The following is a 27,964-nucleotide window of genomic DNA, read 5'->3' as shown; positions in this document are numbered from 1 at the left end:
CACCAGGATTTTCTCGAGCTTAAGGAGTCCGTGTACATGAAGATGTCCAGAGGACTTCTACCCAGCGAACACCAAACACATCCAGGCCTGGTCTCCCTTCTTTATTGATCTCTGGCTATAGCAGGGTTCTGGGAGACCCAGGGCAGGGGTGAGTCACATGCGTCTCTGCCCCACTCGGGGTGGGGTAGGAGGGACAAGTGTCAGGGTGGCAGGTCTGAGAGACCATGGATATGGACTTCACACAAACAGGGCCCACTGTACAAATGCATGGTTGGTATTTACAAGAAAGGAGGAGGGCAGTCACCTGGACTTGGACCTTTCCTGGGACAAGGCGGCTCAAGGAGCCTGAGGAGAGGAAGGGGCACAGGGCCTGGCTGGGCTGTCTTCAGGGGACACCCGGCAGCAGCCCTGAGTCCCTCCCATCTGCCTTCCACCCACCACCCTCCACTTGTCCCGGGGGAGGGGCCTCTTGGTGTCTGCAGCTGGGCAGGTGCTGGAAGGGGGAAGGGAGGGGAGGGACCCTCTCTGTTAGCAGTGCAGGATTACTGGATTCTACGTCACCCTCCCCATGCACCCTTGACCCCAACCCAGCTGGTCTCTCCTGCCTGTGCTCCTAAGATGCATCCTGAAGGTGCTTTGCTGGGGAGACCTCAAAGCACTTTACAGACATTGGTCGGATGGGAGCCTCCTGGCCCCAGGGGAGGGGAAGGAGGCAAAGGGCTCAGGACAGCCAGGGTAGGTAAGTGATAAGCCCCAAGGGCCTAGACCAATCCCAAGTTCTTGAGGACCCCAGGGAAGGCCTCGTCTTTTCCCCCAGTCGACATTTCAGAATGGGAGGGAAGGAAGATTGGGATGGGGGGGGGGGGTGCTGAGGATGGCACTGAAGCAGTATAGGTCTGGGGTAAAGAGGATATCCCCCCCCCCATTCCCAGGCCCTAGAAAGGTATCATGCCCTGAAGGAGCCCACTCCCCTCTTCACACATAGGGCTCTGAAAAACCCCAGCTTTCTATCCTATTCCAGCCCCTCCCAGGGGAGGAAAAGGGGGACCCAGACCCGCCAGCTAAGATCTGGGGGGGGCTGAGGGAACCCCCCAAAATGTATTGCTTAGAAACTTGGAGGCAAAAAGGATGGGGGAGGGCCTGGGGGCTGGCATCTCTGACCCTCCCCTCTGGGCCCTGGGAAGCCTCCAAGAAGCTCCCCTCCCCCAGCCTGCCATCTGGCCACGGAGGGGGTGGGGCAAGTCCAGAGGCAGGGGGATGGGCACAGTGACCATTGGGACCCTAAAGTTCCCCAGTCTTGCTTCTGGGAAATTGAAGTGTGCCCCAATGGGTGTCGGGTGGGGAGGGGCCCTTCCCCCAACCCCACAATCTCTGGCATTTGGCCTTCGGGTGGGTTGTCTGTTCCTCAACCTCCGTGCTCCCTTGGAGCAGATGGGGGAGCCGGTCCCGATGGATGGTGCTGATGACATCGAACACTTTGGACTCACTGAGGACCTGGGAAAGAGGGAGAGGTCTCAGTGCTCAGCTCTTTGCCTTATCTCCAGCCTGACTCACCTTCTCCAGGTCCCCCCCCCACTCAGTCCCATATACAGTTGTGCCCAAACCACCTTGCACAGGGTGCCCAGCCAAGGGTGTGGTGTTGGGGGATGGTTTTCGACCTCACAGAATCTTGTGCCCTGACTGGGCCCTGTTCCCGAACCCTCTCAAAGGTGCTACAGAGGCTGGCTGCTCAGGCCCTCCCTGTTCTGAGGAGCTTCCTCCTTCCTTCCTGCAGGGAGTGGACAGAGGGGGTGGGAAAAATTCCTTGCTTCCCACTCACACCCTGGCTCAGTTCTGTGTCCACTTCCTCCATTTTCCTCCCCGGGAAGAGTGAGGGAGAACTTCACATCCACTGAACCCCAGAGATGACCCTTCTAAGATGCCTTGTCAGACACCCAGCTCTCCCTACTCCCTACAGAATCTCCAGACCCTCCCCACTCCACCACACAGGCTCACCGGGGCCAGTCCCAGACTAGTCCAGATTCCCGTTCTGGTTGTGTTCATCTTCAGCAGGGGAGGGCAGGATGTCTTCCTCACAGGGGGACAGTTCGTCAATGGACATCTGGTTGGTGATACCTGCAGGGGACATTTAGGAAGTCAGGACCAGACCAAGAAATATTTTTCCCCAGAACCCAAGAAGTATGTAGAGAAAAGTAAAGGATTCTCATGCATCCTTCCGCCTTCAAGATGAACTATACTCAACCCATGCCAACTTAGGGAGAGCCCCTCCAGCCGTGCTAACATTCACAACCCTCAATTCACCCATAAAGGAAGAGATTTCCCAGCCAAGGCCACCAAGTTACCCAAATCTAACGGGGCGCCATTTGCAGACCACAATATGCATGGAGTCCCTCGGGTTGTGGAATACGGCTGTTCTATCTTCTCTCCTGTCCCCGTTCTAGAATGATCCAGGCCAGTCAGCTCAACAGTCTTTCCTGGGATCTAACTTTAGTCTGATTAGCTCCATCCTCAATTCTGGGAGTCACACAAAGGGATGCTCCAGGGCTTAAGGAAAATGGTCCTGCTACTGCTCCATCAGCCACCCTCCCCACAAGGCCTCATCCCCGCTTCCAACGGTACCCACCACTTGCTGCCCGTTCCTTCCATTTCTGCTTGTTCTCCTGAATGTATTTGGTCCAGGTAGAGCGGAAGCTGACCACATCAGGGTTGGGGTCTCCCACTTCCACATCCAGAGAAGGCTGGCGCCACTGGAAGCTAAAGCAGGCCCCCCAGCTCGAGAGGTGAGACCCGGCCCACTCCAGAGCTGCCTTCACCAGCCCTCAGAGTGGAGGGGAAGGAAGACCAGGAGGAGGCTTAAGGAGACTTATCCTTCTCTCCCTTTCCCTCTGCTAGGTACCCCCAAGTCCCTGGCCCTCTTCACTCAAGTTCACCCCTCCTTCTCCACACCTTCCCTCCTACTAGAAGGAAACTAAAAACAAGATTAGCAGAGAGGCAAGAGAGACAGAGCTAATGGAAGAAACAAAAATTGGTGGAGGGGACCACAGGTGCGGGTCACACCCTTCTGGTCTCATCCTTTCACCCCTGTGTGTGACACACATCAGAGACTCCCAAGTTTTGAGTAGCCTGCTTCTCCGCCGGCCCCACCATGGCTGTACCTCCTCCCTGGGCTCTCTGTGAGCCCCTCTTGCCTCCCCCAGAAGCAGGAGACCCAGCTACCCCAGCATCCCTCACCTGGGCTGGTTTTTAGACTTGGAGTCGTCATCCACCAGGGGTTGGACGCTCTTCTCAGCCACATCAGTCAGCACAGAGAAGGTGGGCTCCACGATGAAGTCAATGAAGCCTGCAGGGAAGGGGGAGCAGGATGGAGAGGCCTCACCTGGAGGGCTGGGCAGAGGACGGGGGCCTGTGTGGCTGGCACCCCCTGCTGCATGGAAAATGGGGTAACCCGGGGCTGAGGAATTCCCAATGGGGGCAGCCTTTGGAATAATGCCTTTCTGACCCTGCCTTTGCACCCCCAGGCCTTTCACCCGGGACCCCGTGCTCTAGCACAGGCTTACTCGATAGCAAGACTGGTTTTGAGGGATGGCAACTTTGAGCAACCCTGGGCCAGGCCGAGAAGGCATCCTCTCCCCTTCCCGGTACTCTCCTCCCTATGGGAAAGGACACTCACCAATCTGGGACTGCGCCACCAGAGTGGACGTGCGATCACACAGTGGAGAGAAGGGCAGGCCCAGCTCTGCCTCCTTGTCACCCTGGGGAGAAGACAGGGCAGGGAAAGCTGGAGGGGGTGCCTCAGACTACCAGATCCGGGGTGAGGCTGGGGGAGCTTGGGAGTTGTGGGAGAAGAGGAATTTCAGCGCCTCTGGCCTGGAAATGGATGAGACGCAAGGGGAATGCAACTACAGTTAAGCTTCTGGGAAAATGACATCTGATCCCAGGGGTTTGGGATCAAGTCAGAAGTTGCAGGTAGCTGCACGAAGATCTGGAGGTGGAGTGCGAACCTGGAGAACAAAGGGGAGAGAAGGGCAAGGGTGGGTGAAGACGCCATGCTACCTGGCGGAAGAATTCCTCCATGAGGGCCTTGGTCCAGCGGCTGTGGACTGACCACTGCTTGGTTGGGTGGCTGATGTCAGCAGCGTGGAGCAGGAGAGACAGGGCCTTGGACTTGTCAATCCTGGTCAGGGCAGGTGGCAAGCAAAGGGAGACCAATCTTTTAGGAGAAGGAAACCTGGACCATTCCTAACTTCCCATCACATGCATGTCCTTGGATCCTTGCGGGCAACTCCAACTGGTCTCTGAGATGACACGCATGCGCACGCACCCACACAGGTACACACGCGCGCGCGCACACACTCCTATACGTATAGGAAGCAGCCCGAGCTCTTGGAACCAGAGGCCCTGGGTTCGAATCCCCACTCTACCTACCACTCCCTAGCTGTGAGACACAGAGCAAGTTACTTAAGATCTCCATATTTCGCTTTCCTCAAGGCTAACTGGAAATAGTAACAGAGTCCGCCCCACAGGGTAGTTCTGAGAATTAAATGACACACAACATACAGGCATTTAGTAGAGTGTCTGGCACGTGGTAAGTGCTGAGTAGTTATTATCTATAATAACATTAGTAACAATTATTATTATTATTATTATTATTACTGTTATATTATTATTCCCCGACAATGCCACACTGCACGCTGTCCCACGCAGAGACGCTGTACGGGACACACCTTCAGGACACACACACACACAGTCTGTTCTCTCTTAAACGCATTTATAGACTCCCACCCACTTTTAAGCAACATTCAGCAATCACGGCATTTGTTCTGTGCTGTTTTTCTTTAACCTCGAATGATTCTCTCAATAGCCCTATTAGCAGAGGAACTGGCTGTAAGCCGTTGCAGGGAAGCCTGTCACTCTCACACTGCACAGAGAAGAAAGCGAGTCCAGAAAGGTTGCCTGATTTTGCCAACGTTCCAGGGAAAGGCTGTCCTGCAGGGGCTGTAACGTTCATTTCAGACTCCTGGCCCAAAGTGCTCTCCAGGAGACCGACAGCCTGGGATGTACATAAACCAGGGCCGTGGACACACACGTGTCACACACACACACACACACGCACACGCACACACACACACACGCACACACACACAGGGCCACAGAGACAGACTCAGATACCTGGGACCAGGAGAGTTCCTACATCCAGGTAAAGACCTGGCACCCCAACTGCCCACATACGTGTCCCCATTTCACACAGCCCCCACTCTGGCCGAGTCCCGGTCACACCCCCACCAGATGTCACCTCTCCAGCTGCTGCAAGGCCGTCTTCATGCACTTCACTTGCTGGAAATGGCAGGACATGTCTGTGGCCAACACCATCTCGATGACCAGGGCCCGTAGCTCTCTGGATGGACAGAAGCAGAAAAGCGATCAGCCCCTACAGCACCCAGAGGCAGGAGGGCCAGGAAGGAGGAAGACAGGGTTGGGTGAGGGGTCTCTCCGGGACGGCCACTCCCGCCTTCGGCTCACACAAACTCATCCTTGGTGAGGTTGATGAAAATGTTCATCTCATCATCCTGCATCATTCGGAAGACAGAGCTGATGTGGTGATTCTCCAGCACGGAGCGATCATTGTACAAGATGGCACATTCTGACCTGCAAAGCCAAGGGTCATCAGGCCCAGCTCCCTATAGGTAGCGACTCCGGTGACCGCCCCCACCCCCACTTGGCCCCTCCTGCCCCTGCCACATCTGCACCCCTCACTTGGTCTGGATGTGGAAGCTGTTGGTCGTGCCTGTGTGCTCATAGTCATGGATGGCTGCAGCAAAGACGATGGCTAAGACCTCGATCTCGGACAGGCAGTGCTGGGAGAAAGGGACAGGATGAGAGGAGTCTGACCCCTGCCCTTCACTGCCCAAAGACCTCCACACCAGGCTATACCACTCAGCCCATCCCTTCCATTCTTCGAGGCCAGCTCTTGGGCTAAGACGGCAGGTTTCTCAGCTCCCAGAATGGCGGAATGCCCTCCCTTCCCCCACCATGCAACACTCCCACTGCATCCCAGCACACATCTCCAGCATTGCCCATGAAGTTATGGTCCACCCAGGAATTCTCTAGAATTGAGTGAAGTCCAATTTGACTTTGTAAAGACTTTGAGATACCAAAGGCAAGGAACCAAAGAGACAGAAAGGGAAATGGGAGTACAGTCTGGACTTCCCAGTTCTGCAGCCGGAAGACCCTAAACCACGGAAGAATGATCTCCTGGGCACCTACCACCATCCCTGTGCGGAGCAAGAAGCAATGGACTGTCTGGGTAACATCTGCTGCATGGATCTGGTTGTGGTAAGGGTTCTTGTACTTCCCATAGCCTGTCTCCAATGCATCCAAGAAAGTCATCAAAAACACAGTGGGAATCTGCAGTGGGAAGGAGAAAATCGAGGATCTGCAGGAATGGCCCGCAGCCGAGGACTGACATCAGCAATGCTGCCTGTCTACAGGAGGCAGTGGGGCCCAGGGAGAAAGCACGAGCTCGGCAGTCAGGTGAACCTGGGCTCACACCCCACCTCCACCGCCTGCTGGCCCTGTGACCTTGGGTAAGCCACATGCCTCCGATACTTCATTGCAGAAGGAAGATAATACCACCTACCTTGAATTTAATGAGATAAGTACAAGGCACTTAGTAAGTGCTCTCTAAAGAGTAGCTGTAATTATTATTATTTCCCTGGGGATTTTTAAGAAAAGAAAACTTCCCTCCTATCTTCCAACCACCCCATCCCATCCCCAATCTGAGACCAAGGAGAGAGGTTCAGGGGAAAAAATAAGATGACCCTTCCAGACACACCCACCTACCCCCCCCCCCCCCCACACACACACACTCAAGCACCGGGAGCCAGAGCTCTGTCCAGCTATTGTGAGTTGTCTCTGTATATGCCCTTGGAGCATGCCTGCCTCCTTCAAAGGCTCAAGGCTCCCAGAGGGCAGGGCTGGTGTCTGCACCAGTCTCCCTGGATCTGCTGAGGCTGTGAGGAGAGCGAGGTTCAAGACTGGGGCAGGCTTCTGTAGAGGTGAGCAATAGTGAGGAGACGTAGAAGATGCACCACTAATCAGTCAGACCCTAACATCTCCCACCCCCACCCCAGAGGGCTGTGCCCCAAATTCAGGGAATTTTAAAGGACCGTTTCCATGACAACTGCCCTTGCTTCTGCGTTGCCATGGTGTCCCTGGAGGGAAGGGAAGGGACGCAGGGGAGGGGCTGGGTGCCCAGGAAGGGAATGTGGAGCCTGACAAGGGCAGCTCCGACTGGAATCTCTGCCCTGAGTGAACACTAAAGCAGGAAGTGCCTCTCTCTCTCTAATTGCCTTGGTGCACAGTGGACTGGGGCTGGGCCAAACCCAACCTGATGCAGTTATTCTCGGGGTCCCTCAAAACCAGTCCTTCCAGGCAAGGAAGCAAAGTTTAGGAGAACCTGGCATCTGGAGTATGTCTGAGAGCCAGTTTGGAGAAACAGGAGCTGGAAAAAGCTTAGGAAAAGGAAGACCCTGCTGTTCTCTGGCCTGGAGAAGGCAGGATTGGAAGGAAGAAAATGAGGCTGCAGAAGGACTGGCCTCAGGAAGGCACCGAGGAAAATCTCAACTGAGCATCTCAGGAAAGTTCTGGAAACCTTCTTGAGAGTTGTTGTAAAACGAGGAGTCAAGGGTCAAGGAAAGGCTCACACGCACCAAAGGCACATAACAGTGAAGCAGAGGCAGAGGACGGTTGGACGATCTTCCAAAGCCCTCCGAGAAAGGCCCCTCCAACTAGACCCCTTTGTCCCCAGCCTGGCCCCCTCAGAACATTCATGTTTTCCTCTGCTCTAACATCTAGGCCCACCCCCACCTAAGCGCTGGCCAAATATTCCCAATGTGACCCTTCAACCCCTTTACCCTCCAACTCCAAGTGTGGTTTTTCCACATGGAAGTGTTTTTTTCCAGCCCCTATTCCCCAAAGACACTCTCCCCTGGCACAGAATCTGGAGAGGACTTTAATCCCGTATTCTTTGTGGTCAGCCAAGCTGAAGAACAAATGGAGTTCACACACCCTCCCTCCCCTCAGACAGCCCCACCCAGCCTCGCCAAGAGTTGATCCTCTCCATAAAACTCCCTGGCCAGAGACTAGAGTTGAGGGGGAAGGGAAGGAGTGGCCAGGAAACAAATGGAGAGACTCTAGTCCCAAGGGCACAGGCTGACAGCATCTGGACTCTAGGCCTCGGGTGTCCACAGGCAGGAGGCAGGGTGGCTGACACAGGGAGCTGAACCTCGGGCCAGCCTGGAGAGGACAAGTTATGAGAAAGAAGCAAAGCGGGAGAGAGCAGAACCCTAGGCTGGAAGGTTGCAGACCTAGAATCTTCTCCTCGAAAACAATAAATGAAGTCAGAAGCTCAGGATGGAGCAAGTGAAAGAGAGGCTGCGCGGGTGGGCACAGGGACACTTCCCTGATGGTGAGACTGAGTGAGGGAGCCTGTGGGACCTGCTTGTTGGGAATCTTCTAGAATAGGAGTGATGGGAGCCGAGAACCCTGCCCAGGAAGAGGGGTCCGATGCTGCCCAACCTTAAAGCGGCTGATGAGGTTATGCCGAGTCAGTAACTCAAAAACAATGGTCCTCAGGGCGTGGTCATCTGCTGCCCGGTTCAAGGAGAAGACGTCAAAGCACCAGAGGTCCAGGTTCTGTGGAAACAACAGACTAGGCAGGGAGACTCCCAGGGGAGCTTCCCAGCCTCCGCAAGGGTTACAATTAGACTTCAAGGAGGACTTCCCAATGTTTACAGAGGCTTGGGAAGCAGGAAGACAAAGACGTGGTGAAGCGGGGCCTCCTTCTTCTCAACACATCTCTCAGTACAGAGGGGACAAAAACGTAGGAGTTTGCCTCTGGAGTGGGCAACATGTCGTTTTGAGGAGCATGGGAATGGCAGTTAAAAGGGAAAGCAAAAATCACCCCATGAAGAGTCGGAAAGTCCCAATGAGCATTCCATCCCCCACCCTTCTTCCTCTTTCCCAAAAACCCGGGGGGTCACCTTGAGACAGTTGAGGACCACAGTGGAATAGGTGGGGCCCACAGAGGTATACATTCTCCGAAACATCCTAAGGGCGAATGATGAAAAGAAGCGCAGGTAAGAAGGTTTGGGAAGTGGGGTCTGAGTGGGGCAGGCTGTGAGGCTGCGCGCTGGGCGCAGGGGGGCCACACTGGTGGTCCGGTAGGGGCCCCGGAAGCCCTGGGTGTCTGGGGGACAGGGTCACATCTAGAGGCAGAGGGAGGCTGGGCACGGGCGGGCCTCACCGTTCCACAAAGATGCCGGCCTGCACGGCGTGCACGATGCTGCGGAACTTGGGCTTCTCCTCCGCGCGGCGGCCTTTGGCCCGGGCCTGCTGCGTGAAGGTGGAGGCCAGCCAGTCCCGCACCTCCGAAGGCACAGCATCCGACCGCAGCTCCTGCAGCTCGTCCTCCGTGTCCAAGATTTGCCTGAGGCCCCGGAGGGGGAGTCACAGAACAAAGACAGCGGGTGCTTCCACAACCTAGAGACGCTGGGTCCAGCCACACCCCACCGCTCAGCAACTCTCCTCGCTCCCTTCTCTGACCCTCCCTTGCCTTTCTCTCACTACGTTTTTTTTTATCATTTATTTATTTTTGAGACAGGGAGAGAGGCAGAGTGCAAGCGGCGGCGGAGGGGCAGGCAGAGGGAGACGCGGAATCCGAACCGGGCTCTAGGCTCCGAGCTGTCAGCACGGAGCCCGCCGCGGGGAGGGGCTCGAACTCACAAACCGAACCATGAGATCGTGACCTGAGCCGAAGTCAGAGGCTTACCGCTTAACCGACTGAGCCACTCAGGAGTGCTCTCTCACTACATTTTTTAAATGTCTGTCTCTTTCTATCCGATGCCTCCAATAATGAAACAGCTCACTATGTGAGGTAGTGAGCCTCCCAACTCTGCAAAGTGCTCAAGCAGAAAATGGACCGGGTACCCCTTGTCAGGGAGCCTGGAGACCGGCAGCACTGTCCAACAGAAATAAAATGCAAGCCACACATAAGTAATTTGAAATTGCTTAGTAGCCATATTAAAAAAGTAAAAAGGGGAGTGCCTGGGTGGCTCAGTCGGTTAGGTGCTGGACTTTGGCTCAGGTCACGATCCCCCAGTTCATCAGTTCAAGCCCCACGTTGGGCTCTGTGCTGGCAGGCAGCTCAGAGCCTGGAGCCTGCTTCGGTTTCTGTGTCTCCCTCTAGGTCTGCCTCTCTCTCTCTCAAAAATAAATAAACATCAAGAAAATTAATAAATAAAATAAAAAAGTAAAAAGAACCAGGTGAAACTCATTTTAATGATAAGGTTTCTTTAACCGAATACACCCAAAATATTAGCATTTCAATGTGAAGTCAACAAGTATATTGAGATATTTTACAATCCTTTTTCTCACTGTTTGAAAACCAGCGTGCATTTTACATATACACACATGGCTCAATTCATACTTGAGCTCAACAGCCACCTGTGACCAGTGGCTCCCATCCTGGGCAGCACAGGTCTAGAGGGATTCCTCCCCCACCCGCCAGGCAAGAAGGTTAGGACCACATGAGCTTCAAGGTCCCTTCCAGCTCGGAAGGTCTTCTCTCCTTGGTACCTGTGTCTGTCTCTACCTCTGTTACTCCCTATCTGTTCCTCTGCTTCTTTACCTCCATGACATCTCTATCTACAGTTCTGCTCTCCCATCCTGCTCCAGCCCTGGCACGTGTCTCTGTCACCAACTTTCTGTGTTACTCCCAACCCTGGATCACTGTGCCTGTCTGGGATCTTCCTGTGTGTGCAGCTCTCTCACCGTGTCTCGTCTATATAGACGGCCTCCAGGAGAGAAGCTGTGTACTCCAGGTTCTTCTTCAGTTCCTCAATGTTCACTTCCCCATTCTCCAACTGCTTCACCATGTAGCGCAGCCTGTGGGGGGTGGGTACGCAGAGCCCGGTCAGGGTCAGCCACGCTGCTGCTACCTTGTCGTGGTAACACAACACCCTCTGATGGGGTGCATGTTACAGACCCAGCCTCAGTCTTCCACAGATCATTACTCTTTCTAACAGTAAGCATCATAGCTAGTGTCTCTCATCCCAGGCTATTGCCACTGCCTATATTAAATTTATCTACCCCCAAAGTTTCATCCTGGGCTTTTTTCTGGCCCCACCATCCCCACCTATCTCTGACCTCTCAACACCTCCCTTCAGTCACTGTTTCCTGAAAACTCTGGCTCAGACTGCCCTGGGCGCAGCACCATTAGGCAGGTACAAGCCCCTGGGGCAATGTTTTGGGGATGATGTTTCGTAGCCTGGATAACCAAGAGCTGAGATTGCCAATTTCCCCCAGAAGAGTGAGCTGTGGGGTCAACAGCAAGCAAAAGAGCCCCCGAGATTCTTCCATTATGTCCCTTGGTCATGGCAGGGAGGGGGGTACATGTCCACAACCCCTCCGTCCCTGTCAGGGATGGCGAAGACACAGAACAAAGACCAATCTGAATGCTTTCGCCTGGCCTCACTCCATCCAGGCAGAGCTAATGGATTATGATTCCTGAATCCATCAACCCGGACAAAGCAGGATTAACCCTTGCCTCCCCAATGCTGTGCCAAAGAGAAGCACTGGCAATGTGTGACTGTGCCCATCCCCAACCTCTGCCCCACAGCAGCTTCCCCCAGAGCCAGAGTGGTGGGAGTGAGGTCATGGGTCTCATTTACGGGATGCTTTGCCTGAAGGTACAATCCCTCATCTTTTGCACCCGCAAGTGCTGGGGGTCAGTGATTAAGTGGGAGACTTCTTAGAAGTCCAGCGAGTCCAGCCCAGGCAGCCACAAAGCCAACAAAACTCTGACTTTAGATGGTGATTTTAAAGAAAGCAAAGAAACATTCCCCTCTCACTCTTTCCCCCAGCTCTGCCCTGCCTCGCCTAAAACCAAGGTCGGGGGTGAAATGGTGGCCATGACACTTCCCCACTGAGAGGGGCTTCAGAAACCCAAGGTCACCCTATGAGTCAGGAAGGAGAAAAGAATGAGTCAGGGACCAGAGGCTGAAATTAGCATCAATTCCCAGGGATGCCGGGGAGGGAGAACAATGGTACTCCTGAACAGAAGCGGCTCCAGAATCCCGGGGTCTCAGCGGCTTTGGAAAGGGGGTGCCCGAAATAGCCAGCCACAGGGAGAGTCACAGGCCAACTCTCACCTCAGGGGCCAGCAGTCCTGATGAAGACAGAATGCAAATGGGGCAGAAGGGAAAGGGGGAAAGGGAGGAAGAAAACAGTTGAGGACGATGCGGCAGCTTCCTCAGTGGATGATCTTCAAACCCCACTTCTGACCTTCCTGCTGCATGTGCAAATGGCAGGAAAGAAGCCAGCTTCAGTAAAGCTGCTGCCCCAGCTAGGGCTTCATTAGGGAGGTGGGATAGAGGCTAGTCAACATAAAAGGCTTTCCAGCCAATGAGCTGGGAAGGGGGACTGAGCCAGCCTCTCCCAGACTGCTAACACAGAGATCGCAGAACATAGAGGTTCGCTCCGCCTCTGGGCCTTTGGAGCCCAGGCACAAGCCAGGGCTTCCCTTTCCTGGTCAGTCCCTATGGCCAGGGACCCTCAAATCTAGGGACACACAACCCAAGAAGAAAGAAAAGCCTCTGGTCTCGTCTCTCTCCCGGATTCCCGCCCCAGCCCTCATCTTCCACTTTGGTCAGCCGTTTTTAAAACCCAAAACTAAACTCACCAAAGTTCTTCCACTTCCTTTCTCGACCCACCTCTTGAAACATCCCAGCACAGGCTCCCAAAGTGAACAGCCAAGCCCACGCGTGTTCATTTGCATGTATTCGCATAATCGTTAGCAGTGCCGCCAGCTCTACATTTTAAAAAGTGATTTCTCCCACATTATCTCATATTATCTTCACAATGGGCCTAGAGGGAGGGAGGGAGTTGGGAGGAAATCGCTACCCCTATTTCCGAGGCAGAAACCGAGGCTGAGCTCTGGGAGGCAGGAATCCTGGATTCAAATCTATCACCTCTTGGCTCTGAGCCCTTGGGTAAGTCACTGACTAATTCTCAATCAGGAGCTATCAAAATGTGGCCTGCAGACCACTGGCATCAGAATCACCTGGGCTACTTGTGAAAAATTGAGATTCTAAGTCCCCCTGCACACCTACTGACCCAGGATTTCTGAGGTCATGGTCCAAGGATCTGCAAACATGTTTAACAAACACCCAGGATGGTTCTCCTGCACACAGAAGTTTGAGAACCTTTCTCTTAGAGCCTCTTTTCCTTCATCTGTAAAACACTGAAGATAATGATAAACCACCTGTGAAGGGCTGTCAACAAGAGGACTAAATGAAATAATGTGTGCGAAGGGCCTGACACACAATGATGGGTTTCTATAAACGTGATGTGAATCGGAATGAACTGACCAGCATCACGCTGGCCCCACCCCAACCAGCTCACCCACCGTTGCCTTTGAATCCAACAAGCACCTGCCTTCTCCAACCCAAGTCCAGGTGGAGAAGGGTGAGTCTAGTTTGGATGGAGGCTGGTGATTAGGAAGCCCCCTAACAGGGGAAATGGGGCAGTGAACATGGCCATGATCTCTCCTTCATAGTGACAAACCTCTCGTGGGCCACACAATCACCTGATGAGGGAGGTTAAGTGACTGGCCCAAGGTCACACAACTTGTCAATCTCAGTCAGGCGGGCAAGCCCACGACTCACACTACTGGAGCCTAGCTGTGCCCCGCACACCAAAGGTGTTGGGCAGAAGGAGCTCCAGCATGTAACTTGCGTGGAGAGAGGCTGGAACCCATTTCATCATGGCTCCTCAGTGCGCCACCAGGAAGTGCTTGTGTCTGTCAGCCCATAGCAGCCTGTAAGCACCTTAGCGACGCTAACAGTGACTTTGCTTATTCTGCTGCTATACCCAGCACAGCACCCAGTACGTGCTCAGTGAATGTTCGTTCAATAAACAAAAGGGAGAGGGGGCAGAGGAATCAGGTGCGGAGTTATCTGCCAGAGCTCACAATGGAGATCTCTGAGGCAGGGCTTCTGAAAACTCTAATGGAGAGCCTGCAGAGAAGAATGAAGTTGTGGCTGGCTTTAACACACCCTTCCCTCCAAGTTCCTCCTGCCTCCCCCTCTAGATCTTGCTCTTTTATAGCTTCTGGTGAAATCTGAACCCGACATGATCCAGACACCAGAAGGAATGGGGAGGGAGGGAAAGAAAGATTAAAGAATACATTTGACAAATGGGGAGTCCAAGAAGGGGACCTGGACTCGGGCAGCTAGAAGGCTCCAGGTGCTGGACGTCACCCTCCTGAAGTCCTCTATCTCTCCCACACCACCCTTCCAGCCTGGCAGTGGCCTCTCTGGTTCTAAAGTCCTTCAGGGCTGCGGAGTTAGGATCTCCCCAGACCTGCCCACAGCCCTCACCTCAGCATTCTGCAGGAAGTCCCACTTCTCCACCTATGGCAGTATCATTCCACCCCCTCTGGTTCGGTCCTCAGAGAGTCCAGGAAAGGGTCCCTTTCCCTGCACAACAGGATGCTCACCCCTGTCCAGTCCTCATCCCCGCCTAAGAAAAACTGGAAGCTTCCCCAGCAATCCTTCCACCTCCACCCCTAGCCCTGTTTCACCACACCGGCTTCGTTCTCCTTTCCCTTCAGCCCCTGCGCCCCAGGAAAAGTCTCAGACCCTGACCCCTGGGAAGCCCCAGTCTCTCCCAGCTCTAGGCAGCTGAAAGGGAAGGCTCAGGGCAGTAACAATCCCAACACCCCAGAAGAGCTCAGCTTCCCCAGCACTTCATTTCTTTGGATCATCATGGCTGATGATCTGGCCCTTTCCAAAGCCCCCTGTATTACTTCCAGCAACCACACGCCTAAAAAAATCACTGTGAGTGGGCGCTTAGGACAGGACTGCCTCAGGTCAAAGGGCTAGGAGTTGGGAGAAGAATCCTATTTCCCTCTGGGGTTCTTAAGACCAGATGAGGAGATTTCAGAGGAATGTGAGGTCCTAAGGATGCTGGGGTGAGGAGAGAAAGGGGGGAGGCACTGCTAAGTCACCTGCCACCGTTAATAGGAAGCAAAAGAAAGGAAGAAGGAAAGAAACAAAGAAAGAAAGAAACAAAGAAAAGGGAGATGGAAATGGAAGGAGAATAAGGTGAAGGGTAAGATAGATGGTGTAAAAGATGGAGAAGGCCGCGCGCGCGCACACACACACACACACACACACACACACACACCCCACATATGGGGGCCATCAAGTCTTGATCCCTCCCCCTCCACCAAAGTACTAGTGGTGGACCCACAGCAACCTGTCCTCCTTCTCCTCCTCCCCCCCTCTCCCCTTCTCAGCCCTGGTGCCTACCTGAGGATGGGGACCTGGAGGTGGCTCCTTTGCACAGGAACAGGGTTTGCCATGGGAATCAAAGTGTCCTACTTCAGAGTTACCAAAATGCCGCCCCCAGGGCCCCAGGGCCCCTGAGGGGAATGACTCCCTCTTGGGCCCAACTTCCTCCTCCAGGTCTCGGCAGAACTGAGCGACTGACCAGAGAGAACTTTGGGGAGGGGAACAGGAGGGGCCTGACGGGAGGAAGAAGGGAGTGATGAGACAGAGAAGCAGCCCACAGCAACTGGGTGAGAGGCCACGGGAAAAGTTTCACATCTGAATCAGACCGAAAACAAGAATCTGTTCTCAGAAGAATCCCAGAAAGGACAGAAATAGCACAGTCCAGCCCCTTGTTCTGAGGAGGTGGGGCTCCTCTTTGGGGAGAAGGGGTTAGCAGAAGGCTTAAGGGTACAGGGCCAGGGACCCACCCTGAACCTGTTGTGGAGAGGAACTCCGCCCGTGGGAGGGGAAGGGACCCTGCTAGGGCCCCCTGGAGGGGCTAAGGCAGATTCAGCTCCCTCCCAGGGTCTTCCTCCGGGGCCATTCTTCAAAATGAGCTTTAACCCACCTGAAAGGACAGAAGCAAGACAGTATGAGAAGCAGAAACTACAGGGGAGGGGCTTATGGAAGCCAGGAATCAGGGGAATCCTCACCCAGAGACCCGCTCAAGGGGGAGGGAAGGCCCCGCCCAAGCAGTGAATGAAAGTCGGGAGGACTCGCTCATAGAAAAGAAGAGGTTGGGCAAGTTACTTTCCCACTCCCAGCCCCCACCCCACCCCCCCCCCCCCCCCCCCACCGTGGTCTCATCTAGAAAACGCGGACTGGGGGATAACTGTGAATGAACTGGGGAGAGGCCAGTCCAGCCCAGAGGGAGAAGAGAATTGATGGGACGGCCTAGGACGGGCCTGGGACCAGGCACCCCCCACCCCCCACCCCTTCCGCCTCCAAGCTTTGCTCTTGCTCAGGTTGGGGGACAGAAGCCGGCCTCTGCGGCGCGAAGTGGACGTGCGCGTACAGCCCCAGCCCGCCTTCCGATTGGCTGTGAGGTGACGTCACCGATACAAGCGCACCGGGGCCGCGATTGGTCAGCTGAGGGGCCGGGCGGGGCCAAGGAGGAGAGCCCCGGGTGAAGACAAACGCATCCAGGGAAGAGTCCCGCGCGACTGCCTTCTCCTTAATCCAGGGTTTAGAGCTGGGAATAATGTGGAGATGAGGAAAGGGGACTAGTGGGGATGAGTATGACAGGAGAAAGGGAAAAGAGAAGAAACAGACCAAGAGCTAGGATTTTATGACGGGAAGTCTTCCCCCCGCCAGCTCTATCCCCAAAAAGCGGAGAGAAATTAAAATACTTTGTCACTGTGCCAAAGCCTTGAAGGATTATAAACAAATGAAGTTTGGGAACCTGCTGTTTCTCAGCCTCACTGAGCACTGGGACAAGTGGAAGTGGGCTTCAACAGCAACAGAGGAATGGAGGTTAAATATCTACAAGTTGTTTCCTGGCGTACGTCCCGGTAGCCATGAAGCGGGGCTGCTGCAGATTTTGGAAGAAAGGAAACCCTCTCTGGGCCCATCTCATTCTCTCTGCTCTCCCAACACACACACACACACACACACACACACACACACACTGGTGAGTGTTTTTCAGAGAAAAAAAGGACTAGACCCAAAGTCAGAGACCCAGAACTTGACACCCAGGGGATGAGGGACAAGTCACTGGCCTGGCCTGTGGACATGCTTGCTTGGAGGGACATGGATGGGCTGGGAGTGGAGGAAGGTGGTAGCCAGCTGCACACAGCCTGGAAAACCAACAAACACCAAGCCAGGGCAGCTCCCCCACCCCCCACCCCCAACTCCAGGCCCTGCCACGTCAAGTACACACGAACCTCAACCCTCCCACAGAAAGTTGCAGGTTTCTTTCCCTCTGCTCTCTTGTTCAGTAAAACCAAAGCTGGTGGGACAAGTGACTGCTGACCACCTCACCCCACATACATACATGCTGCATCATCCCAGCATGTATCCCATACGTGCTCATCCCAGCCTGGTATTATTATTAACTGTTCCTAATAAGGAAGGATATTGGCCAACCACCACCCCTTCCTGGGGAGAACAATTTCACACATATCCACTCACCTACGCATCTACAGACACCCCACACTTCTGTCTGAGCTAACGAGACTTCCCTGGGTGGAAGGCAGGGCATAGATAGGATGACCCCAGCAGCGTCCAGCATGGGCTTTCCTTTAGTCCTTAAATTTAGTTTAAAAATAGCAAGGAGCACAAGCATAACGCCTCCCTCCCAGGCCTTTTCCCAGCATTCCCCACCTGCACTGAATAGGAGTTGGGACAGGGGGTAAACCAAGAACTGGAAACCCTGCCTCTGGTCAGAGGAGTGTAAGAGAGGGGGTGGGGATGGGGGAGTGGATGAGAGCAGGGGTGGAGGTGGGGAGGGTCAGGGAAGGGATTAACTGGCTGATGTCAAGGCTCCAAAATCTCAGAAATTGAAAGAGCCAAAGAAATCACCTACATCCAATGGAAAGAGGACATGAATTAAAATCAGAAGACTTTTGCCTAGACTTTGTCACCATGTATGACCTTGGGCAGGACACTCTGAGGTCCTTTCGTTGTCTGTAAAATGGGGAAGTAATATGTGCTTCACAGAATTCACACAAGGATCAAATGAGATCGCATGAGAGCACCTTGCAAACTATAAAGTGATACATGAAGGTCACAGATTATTCCTTAGCCCAGAGCTTTATTTAGTTATTTGTTCAGCAAATGTTCACTGGGAGTCCTCCATGAACAAAGCCTCCTATGCTCACCCTTGTACCCAGCCGCCTGGTGTGGAAAAGCCCCAGTCACCCTGCCACCACCACTCCAGATGTTTAGGGCTTGTCCCTGGCTCCTGAGTCCACAGGGGCCAGGAGGCAGTCAGAAGCAGAAAGTGGCAAAAATGCAGAGCGCTCCAGCAACCAAGAACAACCAGATCTCTACCTTCCCCAAGCACTGCTGCTCCCCTTACTCCCCTGGCTTCCCCCATTGCTATACAAGCAGCCTCAGTTCTGGCAGCTGGCTGGGCACGGTGGCGGCGGGGGTGGCTCTAGGGATAAAAATAGCCCCCCTGGTGGCAGAGCTGGGGTGCCATCCTGGGAGGCGGTGGGCCTCAGGTTGACATGGCAGCGGTAGTAAGAGATCTCTAGGCACTGGACGGAGGAGCTGGGTGGAGGGAGGGTGGTGGAGGGCGGCAGGGAGTGGGAGAAGAACAGAAACCAAGAGAGTGCAGGGAGAGGAGGAGGAGGAGGAGCAGTGGGGACTAAGGGCACAGGGAGGGAAAGAAGAGAGATTTGAAAGATGCTGAAGAAGAGGGTCTGGGGAAACACTGAAGCAGAGGTAAAGGGGCTGGCCCCAATCCATGCTGTGTCTGAAAGTACTCCTCCTCTGCCTCCTGACCAGAAGCCGTTTCTAACAGGTGTTCCTAGCAAAAGCCCAGAACAGCTCAGATCAGATGAGGAAGAGGGTAACCAAACAGCTTGAGCCTCAGCCCAGACCAATAAGACCCCAGATATGCCGGCTCCCAGCCCAGCCCAGCCTGCAAATGAGTCACCTCTCCCTGAGGCTTCAGCCCTTCAGAGAAGGAGGAACTGGGAGGGGTGGGCAATAGAGTCCAAGGAAGGCTAGCTAATGAGCGAGGAGGCTCCCAGGACCCAATCCTTAAGATCTCTCTCTCTCTCTCTCTGCCTCACTTGTCCCTCCCTCCCTGCATTGTTTAATTCTGCTCATTAACCACCTCCATGTGGACCACCCCACAGCCCTCCAAACCACATCCCCGCAGATGTTCCAGCAGATGCCCTGTGTCCAGGGGGCCTAGCAGATGTTGAAGGCGGCCTGGGATGGGAAAGTGAGCTGGAAGCTTGGAAAGGGACTGACTGCAGGTGTATACTCCAGTGTGGCACAAAACTGTGGACTAGCGAGATTGGAGCCTAGTCCCAGCCCTGCCCCCCAACCTTACCAACCATCTCTAGGCACCACTTTCCTCCGCTGAACATTTTTTTTAATTTTTTAATGTTTATTTATTTTTGAGAGAGAGAGAGAGCACAAGCAGAGGAGGGGCAGAGAGAGAGAGAGAGAGAGACAGAATCTGAAGCAGGCTCCAGGCTCTGAGCTGTCAGCACTTGCGAACTATGAGATCATGACCTGAGGCAAAGTCCACGCTTAACAGACTGAGCCACCCAGGCGCTCCCTCCTCTGAACATTTTGATCCTCAGATTCAGTGCCTGGGTTGGAGGCACTCAGGAAAACAAGATGCCTGGGTCTCGATTCCCTGGTTCAAGTTCATCCTTTCTGAGTAGCTCACCGCTTCCCCAACTCATCCCTACCCTGATGTAAAAGGAGGGTGATGGTTTTCTTCTTTATCACAGGAACGTCACATTCTAACCTCCATGAAGTTTCCAGGAAGTTCTCCTGTGTATCTCTGTTTATTCCATCTTGCTGCAATCAAAACAACAGTCAATCTTCTGGGCATTTCAAGAAGGAACAGAAAGGAAGAGAACAACCAGGACACAGAAGTCTTTAGGGTGAGTCTGGTACAATCTGATTTATAATATTTCTTCAAGACTGGAATTTCTAAAGCTACTGTTTGGTAGATATGGTCCGCGTTTAGGGAGCTTGGCGACACTGTTGGGATGTGTGCTCACTCAGCTCAGGCCCCAAGAAGTTTCCAAACAAGGTGGGCCTAGAGGAGAGAGCCAATCACATTAGATGTGGAAGACCTGATAAACAGGGGAGCAGGGAAGCCAAGGAACAGGAAGGAAAGGGACGTTTCTCTAGCCCTCGGGTCTTGCCTGCCAAAAAAAATCACTAAGCCCCCCAGAAGCTAAGCTCCCTTCCCAAAACTAAATAGTGCCAACAGCAGCTGGCAGCCTGTTCACGCCACTGCAGCCACAGTAATTATTTGCAAATCTGACTTCTCTTTGCAGCTATGGAATCTGCTGACCAAGGACCCAGGCTGTATCCAACAGCACCACCTGAAGCACCCCCTTTCTCACTCTTCTCCCAGCCCCCTCCCCCCGCCCAGGTCACTCCCTGGATATACCCTACCCTTTTCCCACCAAGCCTGCTTCTCCACCAAAATCTCATCACGGCTCCCTCAATGGACTCCTGCCAGGTCTAAGATGCTGAAGTCGAGTCCTAACCTGGTGTTTCCTTCTCAGACTCACACAAATGCAGCAGGAGCTGAGGGGAGAGAAGCCACTGCAGGATAAAGGGGGGCGGAGGGGTGGATATTCAGGACAAAGGGGCAAAAGCACCTGCATTAGGGACCTCTCGGCATTGAATGCACAACAATGAATGTTTTTTTCCCTTCACGTTTTTTTCCTTTCGCCCCCACTAAATAGCCCCAGGATGCTCTCCCAGTTCCCGGGGACCATTAAGTCTTCCTCTCTAGTGGAAGGTCTCATTATCTAACAACTTCGCATCTCTTGGGTGTCTCCCCTGCACCCCACCTGCTGCCCTGGTTTTGTCCCTTTTTCTCAGTCCTGAAGAGGGTTGGAAAATAGCTACTCAACTTCCGTACCTGAGAAAATAAGCCCCCTGAGATCCAAAGGCAATTACTTGGCTTCCTCCCCAGGGAGGCTGGGAGGATGAGGTCACTGAGAAGGCAAAAGAAAGGCAGTGCAGAAGGTGCAGAATACAGCCGTTGAGGCTGGACTCCCAACGTGGTCCCAAAGGGCGCCTGCAGCAAACTCACCCTGCACTATCACCACCACTCCTGGGGGCAGGGAGGGGGAAGAGGAGGGGTAGGCGCCAGGGATGGCCTGGCCCCTGGCCAAGGTGAGAAAGGGGTAGGAGAATTGAGGGCCAGAGAAGCCAGGTCAAAGGGAATAGGAAGAGAGGAAGTGGGACAAGAGAGAAGAGCAAAACGCACCCCAGCAGAGAAAAACAGGAACAAAGGAGGGAAGGGACAGAGGAAAGGATGCAAGAAAAATAAAAGAGGAGGAAAGCAGAGGGAGCAGAGGAGCCGGAAACAAATCCTCGATGATTCCTTTAAAGACTCACAAGAGAGGGAAAGATCTGTTTCAAGGTCCCCTGCTCCTCCATCCCACTCAGATGGGAGCGGCCAAAAAAAAAAAGAGGGGAAGATAGGAAACAGCTAGTCACTTCATTGACTTCAGGGGCTCCCTGGACAGCGGGCAGGTAGAAAGGGGTCTAGAGAAGTCTAGGCTTCTCTCCTGCTGGGTCTCTCACCTGGCCTTCCAGTACCGGTACATCACACCTCACCATCCTCCCCTTCCTCCTGGCAAATGCAATCTCCACTGTAGAATTTCCTCTCTCAGTCTTTCCAACTGGCCTCCTGGGGCCTCTGGGCAAACAAAGTGATATTTGGGTTCTGAGAGACTTTAGAGATTCTCTAGTATAGGATGTGGCATACCTGATCATATCACTCCCAACAAGACCTAGAAATTTAGGATAAATGCCAGAGAAGAGTTTCTCCAATGCTCCCAGAACTCGCCAGTGGCAGTCCCTGGGCTCCCCACACCCACCATGTCTTAGAACTACAACTGGCCTATCCACTTCTAGCTTGACCCACTGGGAAAGGGGTGATGGGAGTTAAGTCCTTCTCTTTTCTTTTGACTTCGGTGTCCCACATCCTTTGTAAGACAGCCAGCCTGCAACCCCACTCAGTCTTCTACTGTCTAAGCTCAGACACCTGTCTCAACCCTCCAGACAACCATTCATCAAGACTCTTCCAAATCATGTCCCAGACACCGGGACTTCAACCCATTAAGTAATTCATATTCCTGCTTCTTGAATCTTTAGCTTTCCCCCCCCCATCCAAGCCAACGGTCACCCATTCATTCCCCCTGCCTCTTCACACAGCAAGCTCTGCAATGCTGAAAGAACTCCAGACTTTGCCATCTACAAACCTTCACGTGGATGGTATCAAATGAAGAACTGAGATCAGAGGGACTACGTGTGACTTCAAGGTCATGCAGCTACTAACTGGCGGCATGGGCACATAAACTCCAACTCAAGTCTCCCACCATTCCCTATGTTCTTCCACCACCACCACTCGGCCATGCTCGTTCTCTCCAGCCACCCGCTCCGACCAGAGGTTTGTGAAGTTCTTCCTTTGGTCTAAATTGATGTCCTCCCTCCCTGCACCTCCCTTTCCCTTACTACAAGAGTTTTTCACCTTCTACCATCGAGATGCCTCACTCAAGACACAGCTGATGAAGGAAATGGAAAGACGGGAGGTATTGGTGAGACAGGGGGCTAGAAAACCCAGGAAGGAGAGATTCCCTTTGCCATGGTTGGAAATAAAAGAGGGACTTGGGCTGATCTGAGGAGGGAGGCACTAAAACTCATCCCTGCCAGGGCCTGGGAGAAATGGGGCTTTTTCTCCAGAGATCCAGGGAGCCACAGTTTATCTTGCAATCTTCACAGCAGCCCCACAGCCATATGCAGAAAAAGGAGAATGGCTGCACAGCTTTCAAAAACAGTAAGAGCCACTGAAGATCACTCTGTGGGTCACATACAAAATGAGGACACAAGGGGGGATAAATCAATCAGTGAGGCACCCAGTCCAGTCCCTCAGCTTCCTCCGCCTGCCCTTTTCATCTCCCCAGTATTGTAAAAAAAAAAAAAAAAAAAAAAAAATTAGTGTATCACAGACACATACACAAGATCACACATACTTAGTATCCCATTACCTACATGCCCACGCGCATGAACATACACACACACACACACACACACACACATACTCATCATCATCATCATCATCATCATCATCATCATCATCATCACCTCATTCATACATAGGACAATTTCGGGTATTCAGGGAAGTGCATGCCTTCCCGACATATTTATTATCACAAATGCCATTTATAAGTATGAAAACAAAGAGGCATCCTCATGGAGGTCTGACTCCACAAGCTGCCCCCCCCCCACAACCTTCACCCAGACACATATGTACCCATGTCAGGCATTACAGTTTTATCCTCATACATCTCATCCACACACCCAAATAACGTTTCTGTATCCTCTCTGCAACTCCTTCAGTTCCAGGCTCCGTCCTGTGGTCCTCAAACCCCACGCCTTTCAAACATCGCCTTCTCAAAACACAACACCATCTCCTTTTCCTCCATCCCTATTTCCTGCTACCCCACCCCCCTCCACCCACACGCAGGAACACACGCACCACAGAAGCAGAGACAGAACTGGGCCCCGTGACATGTACACATATACTCATTAATTCATTTGTTCATTCCTTTTATTTAACGGCATGTATTGAGTGCCTATTATGTTTCAGGTACCACACTAGACTCTGATGAAACAAAGAAGACCAAAACTAATGCCCAGCTGGGTCCTTGTTCCAGCTCAGCCGTAATGACCTTGAACCACAGCTTAGGACATAGCACCTAGATCTGGGGAGTCCTGAGTCCATGTGAAGAAAGAAGAGGAAGGGATTGTGTTTCTACTATCCCAAAGGAAAAGGGAAGTTCTGTCTGTAAAATTCCAGGAGAAACTGGGACAGAGAGAAGAAAGTGATGCTTGTACTATCCTGGGAGAAAGAGAAAGAATTCATTTCTATGCTTTTCTTGGTGTCTAGGCCCCCTCAGAGGAAAAGTTTAGGCAGAAACTGGAGTGGTAGAGCTTTACCACTTGGATGGATGTAGCAAAATGAGGAACAGGGTGCCTTATCCCCTCTCCACTGCACTTTACTCCAGATTACAAACTCCATAGGAGCAGGGACCGTCTACTTTGTTCACTAGTATATCCCAGCCTCCAGCACGTCACCTGACCCTCAGGAGGCACTCAATTAATAGTTGTTGAATGAATGAATGAGCTAAGGATGGCAAGCCAACCAATCTCTGTTCACAGATTTTCTTGATTCACAAAATACACAGAAAACCTCCTTCTACTGACCCTACCCTACACTCCTCAAGGCCCTCTCGTCTCAGAGAAGGGTAGGCAGTCCAGTCAAATCCTTCACTCAGGGTTAGAGATACTCACCCTGCTCGACCCATCATCTCCAGACTGTCTATCCCAGCCTCTCTTGTGCCTCCCCTCACGGGTCTGCGCTGTTAGGAAAATTTTCCTGCCAGGTAGAGGTGAAATCCCATAGCTAGAGACACTTCAGCTCATAGCTTCCAGATTGTAAGTTAATCTTTGGCAGAGTCCTACTGTGGGAAACAGGAGTCCTGGATGCCCTTCCCAAGAAGAAACTGCCCTGCACAATGAGATTCATTGATGGGCTTTGTATGGGCTTTGTAACCCAAGGCAAAAACACCAGACCCAGCCTCCCTGAATGGAGGACTCCCTCTAGATGTCCTATATTAGAAATTGAAAGGATATGGGGCGCCACCTGGGTGGCTCAGTCGGTGGTTGAGGGTTTGGAGTGACTTCAGCTCAGGTCATGATCTCGCAGTTCACGAGTTCGAGCCCTGCATTGGACTCTATGCTGACAGCTCAGAGCCTGGAGCCTGCTTTGGATTCTGTGTCTCCCTCTCTCTCTGCCCTTCCCCTGCTCACGCTCTGTCTCTCTCTCTCTCTCTCTCTCTCTCTCTCTCTCAAAAACAAATAAACATTAAATAATTTTTTTTTTTAATTTTTTTTTTTCAACGTTTATTTATTTTTGGGACAGAGAGAGACACAGCATGAACGGGGGAGGGGCAGAGAGAGAGGGAGACACAGAATCGGAAACAGGCTCCAGGCTCTGAGCCATCAGCCCAGAGCCTGACGCGGGGCTCGAACTCCCGGACCGCGAGATCGTGACCTGGCTGAAGTCGGACGCTTAACCGACTGCGCCACCCAGGCGCCCCTAAATAATTTTTTTAAAAAGAAACTGAAAGGACAGTTGGGGGGCTGAAGGGATAGGATATGTTGTGTAGAGGAATCAAGGCCTTTATACATATGTCTTCATTTCTATTCAGAACCCACTCATGGGATAATCACGTCCATCCCCCTCTTTCCACATTCAAGCCTCCCCAATATTCAAACAGGGCCAAATCCAATAAGCCATCAACTCGGGATCTACCTTGATATCAAAATCTTTCTCTGCTCTGAGAAAGGGAGATCAAGAATCTATTCCTGGTGACTGATAATATGAAAACGGGGCTTTTCTGGATAAGTTATGACATGCAGTAGCACTCTTAAGAACCAGACTGCTGACAGGAGTGAAGACCAGAATAATTCAATCAATAAGACTAGCGATCCCTGTCCACCATGATCTCCCGTAAGGACATCTCAGCTAATGCAGTGTAGGGGCAGCTGCTTCTATTCCCTTCTTTCCCTGGGCTTCAGTGCCTCCTCTGGGGATCCTCTTCTCTCACCAGTGAGCACTTCTCATAGTCAAGGAAGAAAGATCAATTTTCTTCCAGGAAAGACTTTGGGTTAGAAAGGTGTGGGAGACAGTGAACAGGTAAAACCCGCTCTCTTGCAGGTCTCATTCATTACCTGGAAAGGAGGCAAGGAAAGTATATGATGAGCTATGAGCACTATGGGGAAGCCGTCCTGGGACACCTTGAATTCTCTAATGTATGAACCATGAGGTCCCTTCTTTGCCTTTCCACCACTTCCTTACCTGCCCACCCCCATCCCAACCCTGGCTTAGTCACCATTAACAGAGCACCGTCTTCTGTCAAGAATCACCCAGTGCTCCTCCCAACAAAAATCAATTCAATCCGGTTTTCCATTTCTTCATCCCAGAACTCATTCCAAGGCTGCGCTTCATAGAGCCCAGCAAATTGCATTGGCTGGAGGCAGCAAAGGAGAGGAACTGAGAAGCACATTTGGATGCCAAGCCTTGTTGCCCACTGTGCCTCAGTTCTCCCTAAGCCCTCTCCGAGCAGCTACAGTATAAATCAGACAGACCCACCCAATATCAAGGGGTCATCTTATTACCATAGATATAGTATTTTAAAAACAAAGCAATCACTAGCATCCATCCATCTCCTACCACCGTCTCTCCCGCTGCCAGAACCCAGTAAATGGAAAGCTTCAGTGCTCACTATTGAGGATAATGGGGAGGAACTGGGTTTCAGGGCTATGGTTCCCGCATTTCCTCACCAAACATCTCCAGCCTTTTTCCTGGGACCATTGGGAGTCATATCAGGGAGAAGGACACCTTCCCTTGTTCTCTGATTAAGAATCAACAGACTGCGGAGATTACCCGATGGCGTCTGACTGCGAGATAAACATGGTGCATGGTCTGTCTTTGACCCAATCCTCTCCTCCTCTGAGGAACAGAAAGAAAAGTTGCTTCCCTCCCCTGGGACCGGAGTATGGGACACCTGAGTCCCTTGTTTCCCTGTTTATCCATCCTCCCCCATGCCCTTCTCCTGCAACAACAAGAAAAGATGCCTAAATGTGCTTGGAGATCCTTGGGAGATCATATAGCAACAAAAAGGTTTTGACAGTTACCTTATCCCTGTCAATCAATTTTTCTTCACCACCACCACCACCACCACCACCACCACCACCACCACCACCACCGGGGGCTCCCAGGTAGGGGCTCCACCCCCCTCTTCCAGATCCCAGCTGGGTCCCCCATCATTACTGTGCACAGTGGATTTCCAGGCCCCGAGAGAAATGAGGGGCTCAGGTACGGGGCGCCCCCCATCCCCACCCCCTGAAAGATGCAGGAGGCTGAAACCACCAATCCCAACGGAGACCCATATGACCCACAGGTTGGCACAAGTATCCCCATGCACTAGATCTGCAGCTGTGTGCCATCACTCTACACACATCTGTGTGTCCCACGGACCCTCATGCACACACATGTGTTCTCACATCTGCACGACCCTGCACACGGATACGTGTGAGTCAGCCTGGCACCTCCCGAAAGCTGCCCGTCTGCAGCCCTGCCACACGGCGCATCCCGTGCCGCCTCTCCGCGCTGCGTGTGTCCCCCGGGGGGTCCACCGGCACGGGCGCGTCGTTAGCTTTGCAACTCCTAAACCCTCTCCAACCGGCCGACTTGCTCCGCACATGCCTTTTGCACATGTGGCCTGGCCCTGCGCGTCAGGGCCGCTTATTTCCTCGCACCTGCCAACATGTGTGCCGGAGGGAATCCACCAGCCCGGCTCCAGCTACCCACCCACCCCCACCCCCTTCCGGGCTCCCTAAGATCCCTTCCCCCTACGCCCGGCCGGGGACTCACAGCGAGCGAAGCTTAATCCACATCTTCTTGCTGGGGGCTGACTTCAGCTCCAGGGGTGACGGGCAATCCGACTCCAGCATCTCGGGAGGGCTGCGGGGGGACAGCTCCATGCTCAGCCTCAATCTATGGAACCGAGGGAGGAGACGGCACCGCGGCTCAGCCTCAGCCCCAAGCCGGGAGAGCCCCTCACCGCCCGCCCCGACCACTTCCCACCTGCGGCTGGCGCCGACCAGCCAGGCCGGGATCTCCGGGCTCGGCCCAAGCTGGCGGAGCTGCAGTTCCTGCGGCTCCTGCTCTCGCGCTGTCCAGCCGAGCTCTGGCTCCCAGTCCGAGCCCTCCGCGCCGCCGCCGCCGCCGCCGCCGCCGCCGCCGCCGGGGCCGCCTCCTCTGCTCTCTCCTCCTCCCCCGGCCG

The 27,964-nt window shown here is 53.3% G+C and overlaps 1 protein-coding gene across 2 annotated transcripts; it reads right to left on the bottom strand.

Annotated features, from left to right (window-relative positions):
- Window positions 1–86: 86 nt before the first annotated feature.
- Window positions 87–27,964, bottom strand: PDE1B (phosphodiesterase 1B). Of its 2 annotated transcripts, none has more exons than XM_045462945.1 (16): window positions 27,766–27,964; window positions 27,553–27,675; window positions 10,831–10,944; window positions 9,305–9,487; window positions 9,042–9,108; window positions 8,578–8,694; window positions 6,265–6,405; window positions 5,755–5,855; window positions 5,521–5,646; window positions 5,294–5,395; window positions 4,054–4,174; window positions 3,671–3,752; window positions 3,232–3,340; window positions 2,624–2,754; window positions 1,996–2,115; window positions 87–1,494 (listed from the first exon to the last, which is right to left on the bottom strand). In XM_045462945.1, the coding sequence occupies exons 2-15, from the start codon at window positions 27,660–27,662 to the stop codon at window positions 2,012–2,014; spliced, it is 1,608 nt and encodes a 535-aa protein (XP_045318901.1). In that variant the 5' UTR covers window positions 27,663–27,675; window positions 27,766–27,964; the 3' UTR covers window positions 87–1,494; window positions 1,996–2,011. The 2 variants fall into 2 exon arrangements, with proteins under 2 accessions (XP_045318901.1, XP_045318902.1); XM_045462946.1 differs by lacking the exons at window positions 27,553–27,675; window positions 27,766–27,964 and adding exons at window positions 15,372–15,586; window positions 15,961–16,149.

The sequence above is a fragment of the Leopardus geoffroyi genome, chromosome B4 (assembly GCF_018350155.1).
Source record: "Leopardus geoffroyi isolate Oge1 chromosome B4, O.geoffroyi_Oge1_pat1.0, whole genome shotgun sequence".
Classification (NCBI taxonomy): Eukaryota; Metazoa; Chordata; class Mammalia; order Carnivora; family Felidae; genus Leopardus; species Leopardus geoffroyi.
Note: the sequence above shows the minus strand (reverse complement) of the source record. Positions and strands in the feature narration are given on the sequence as shown.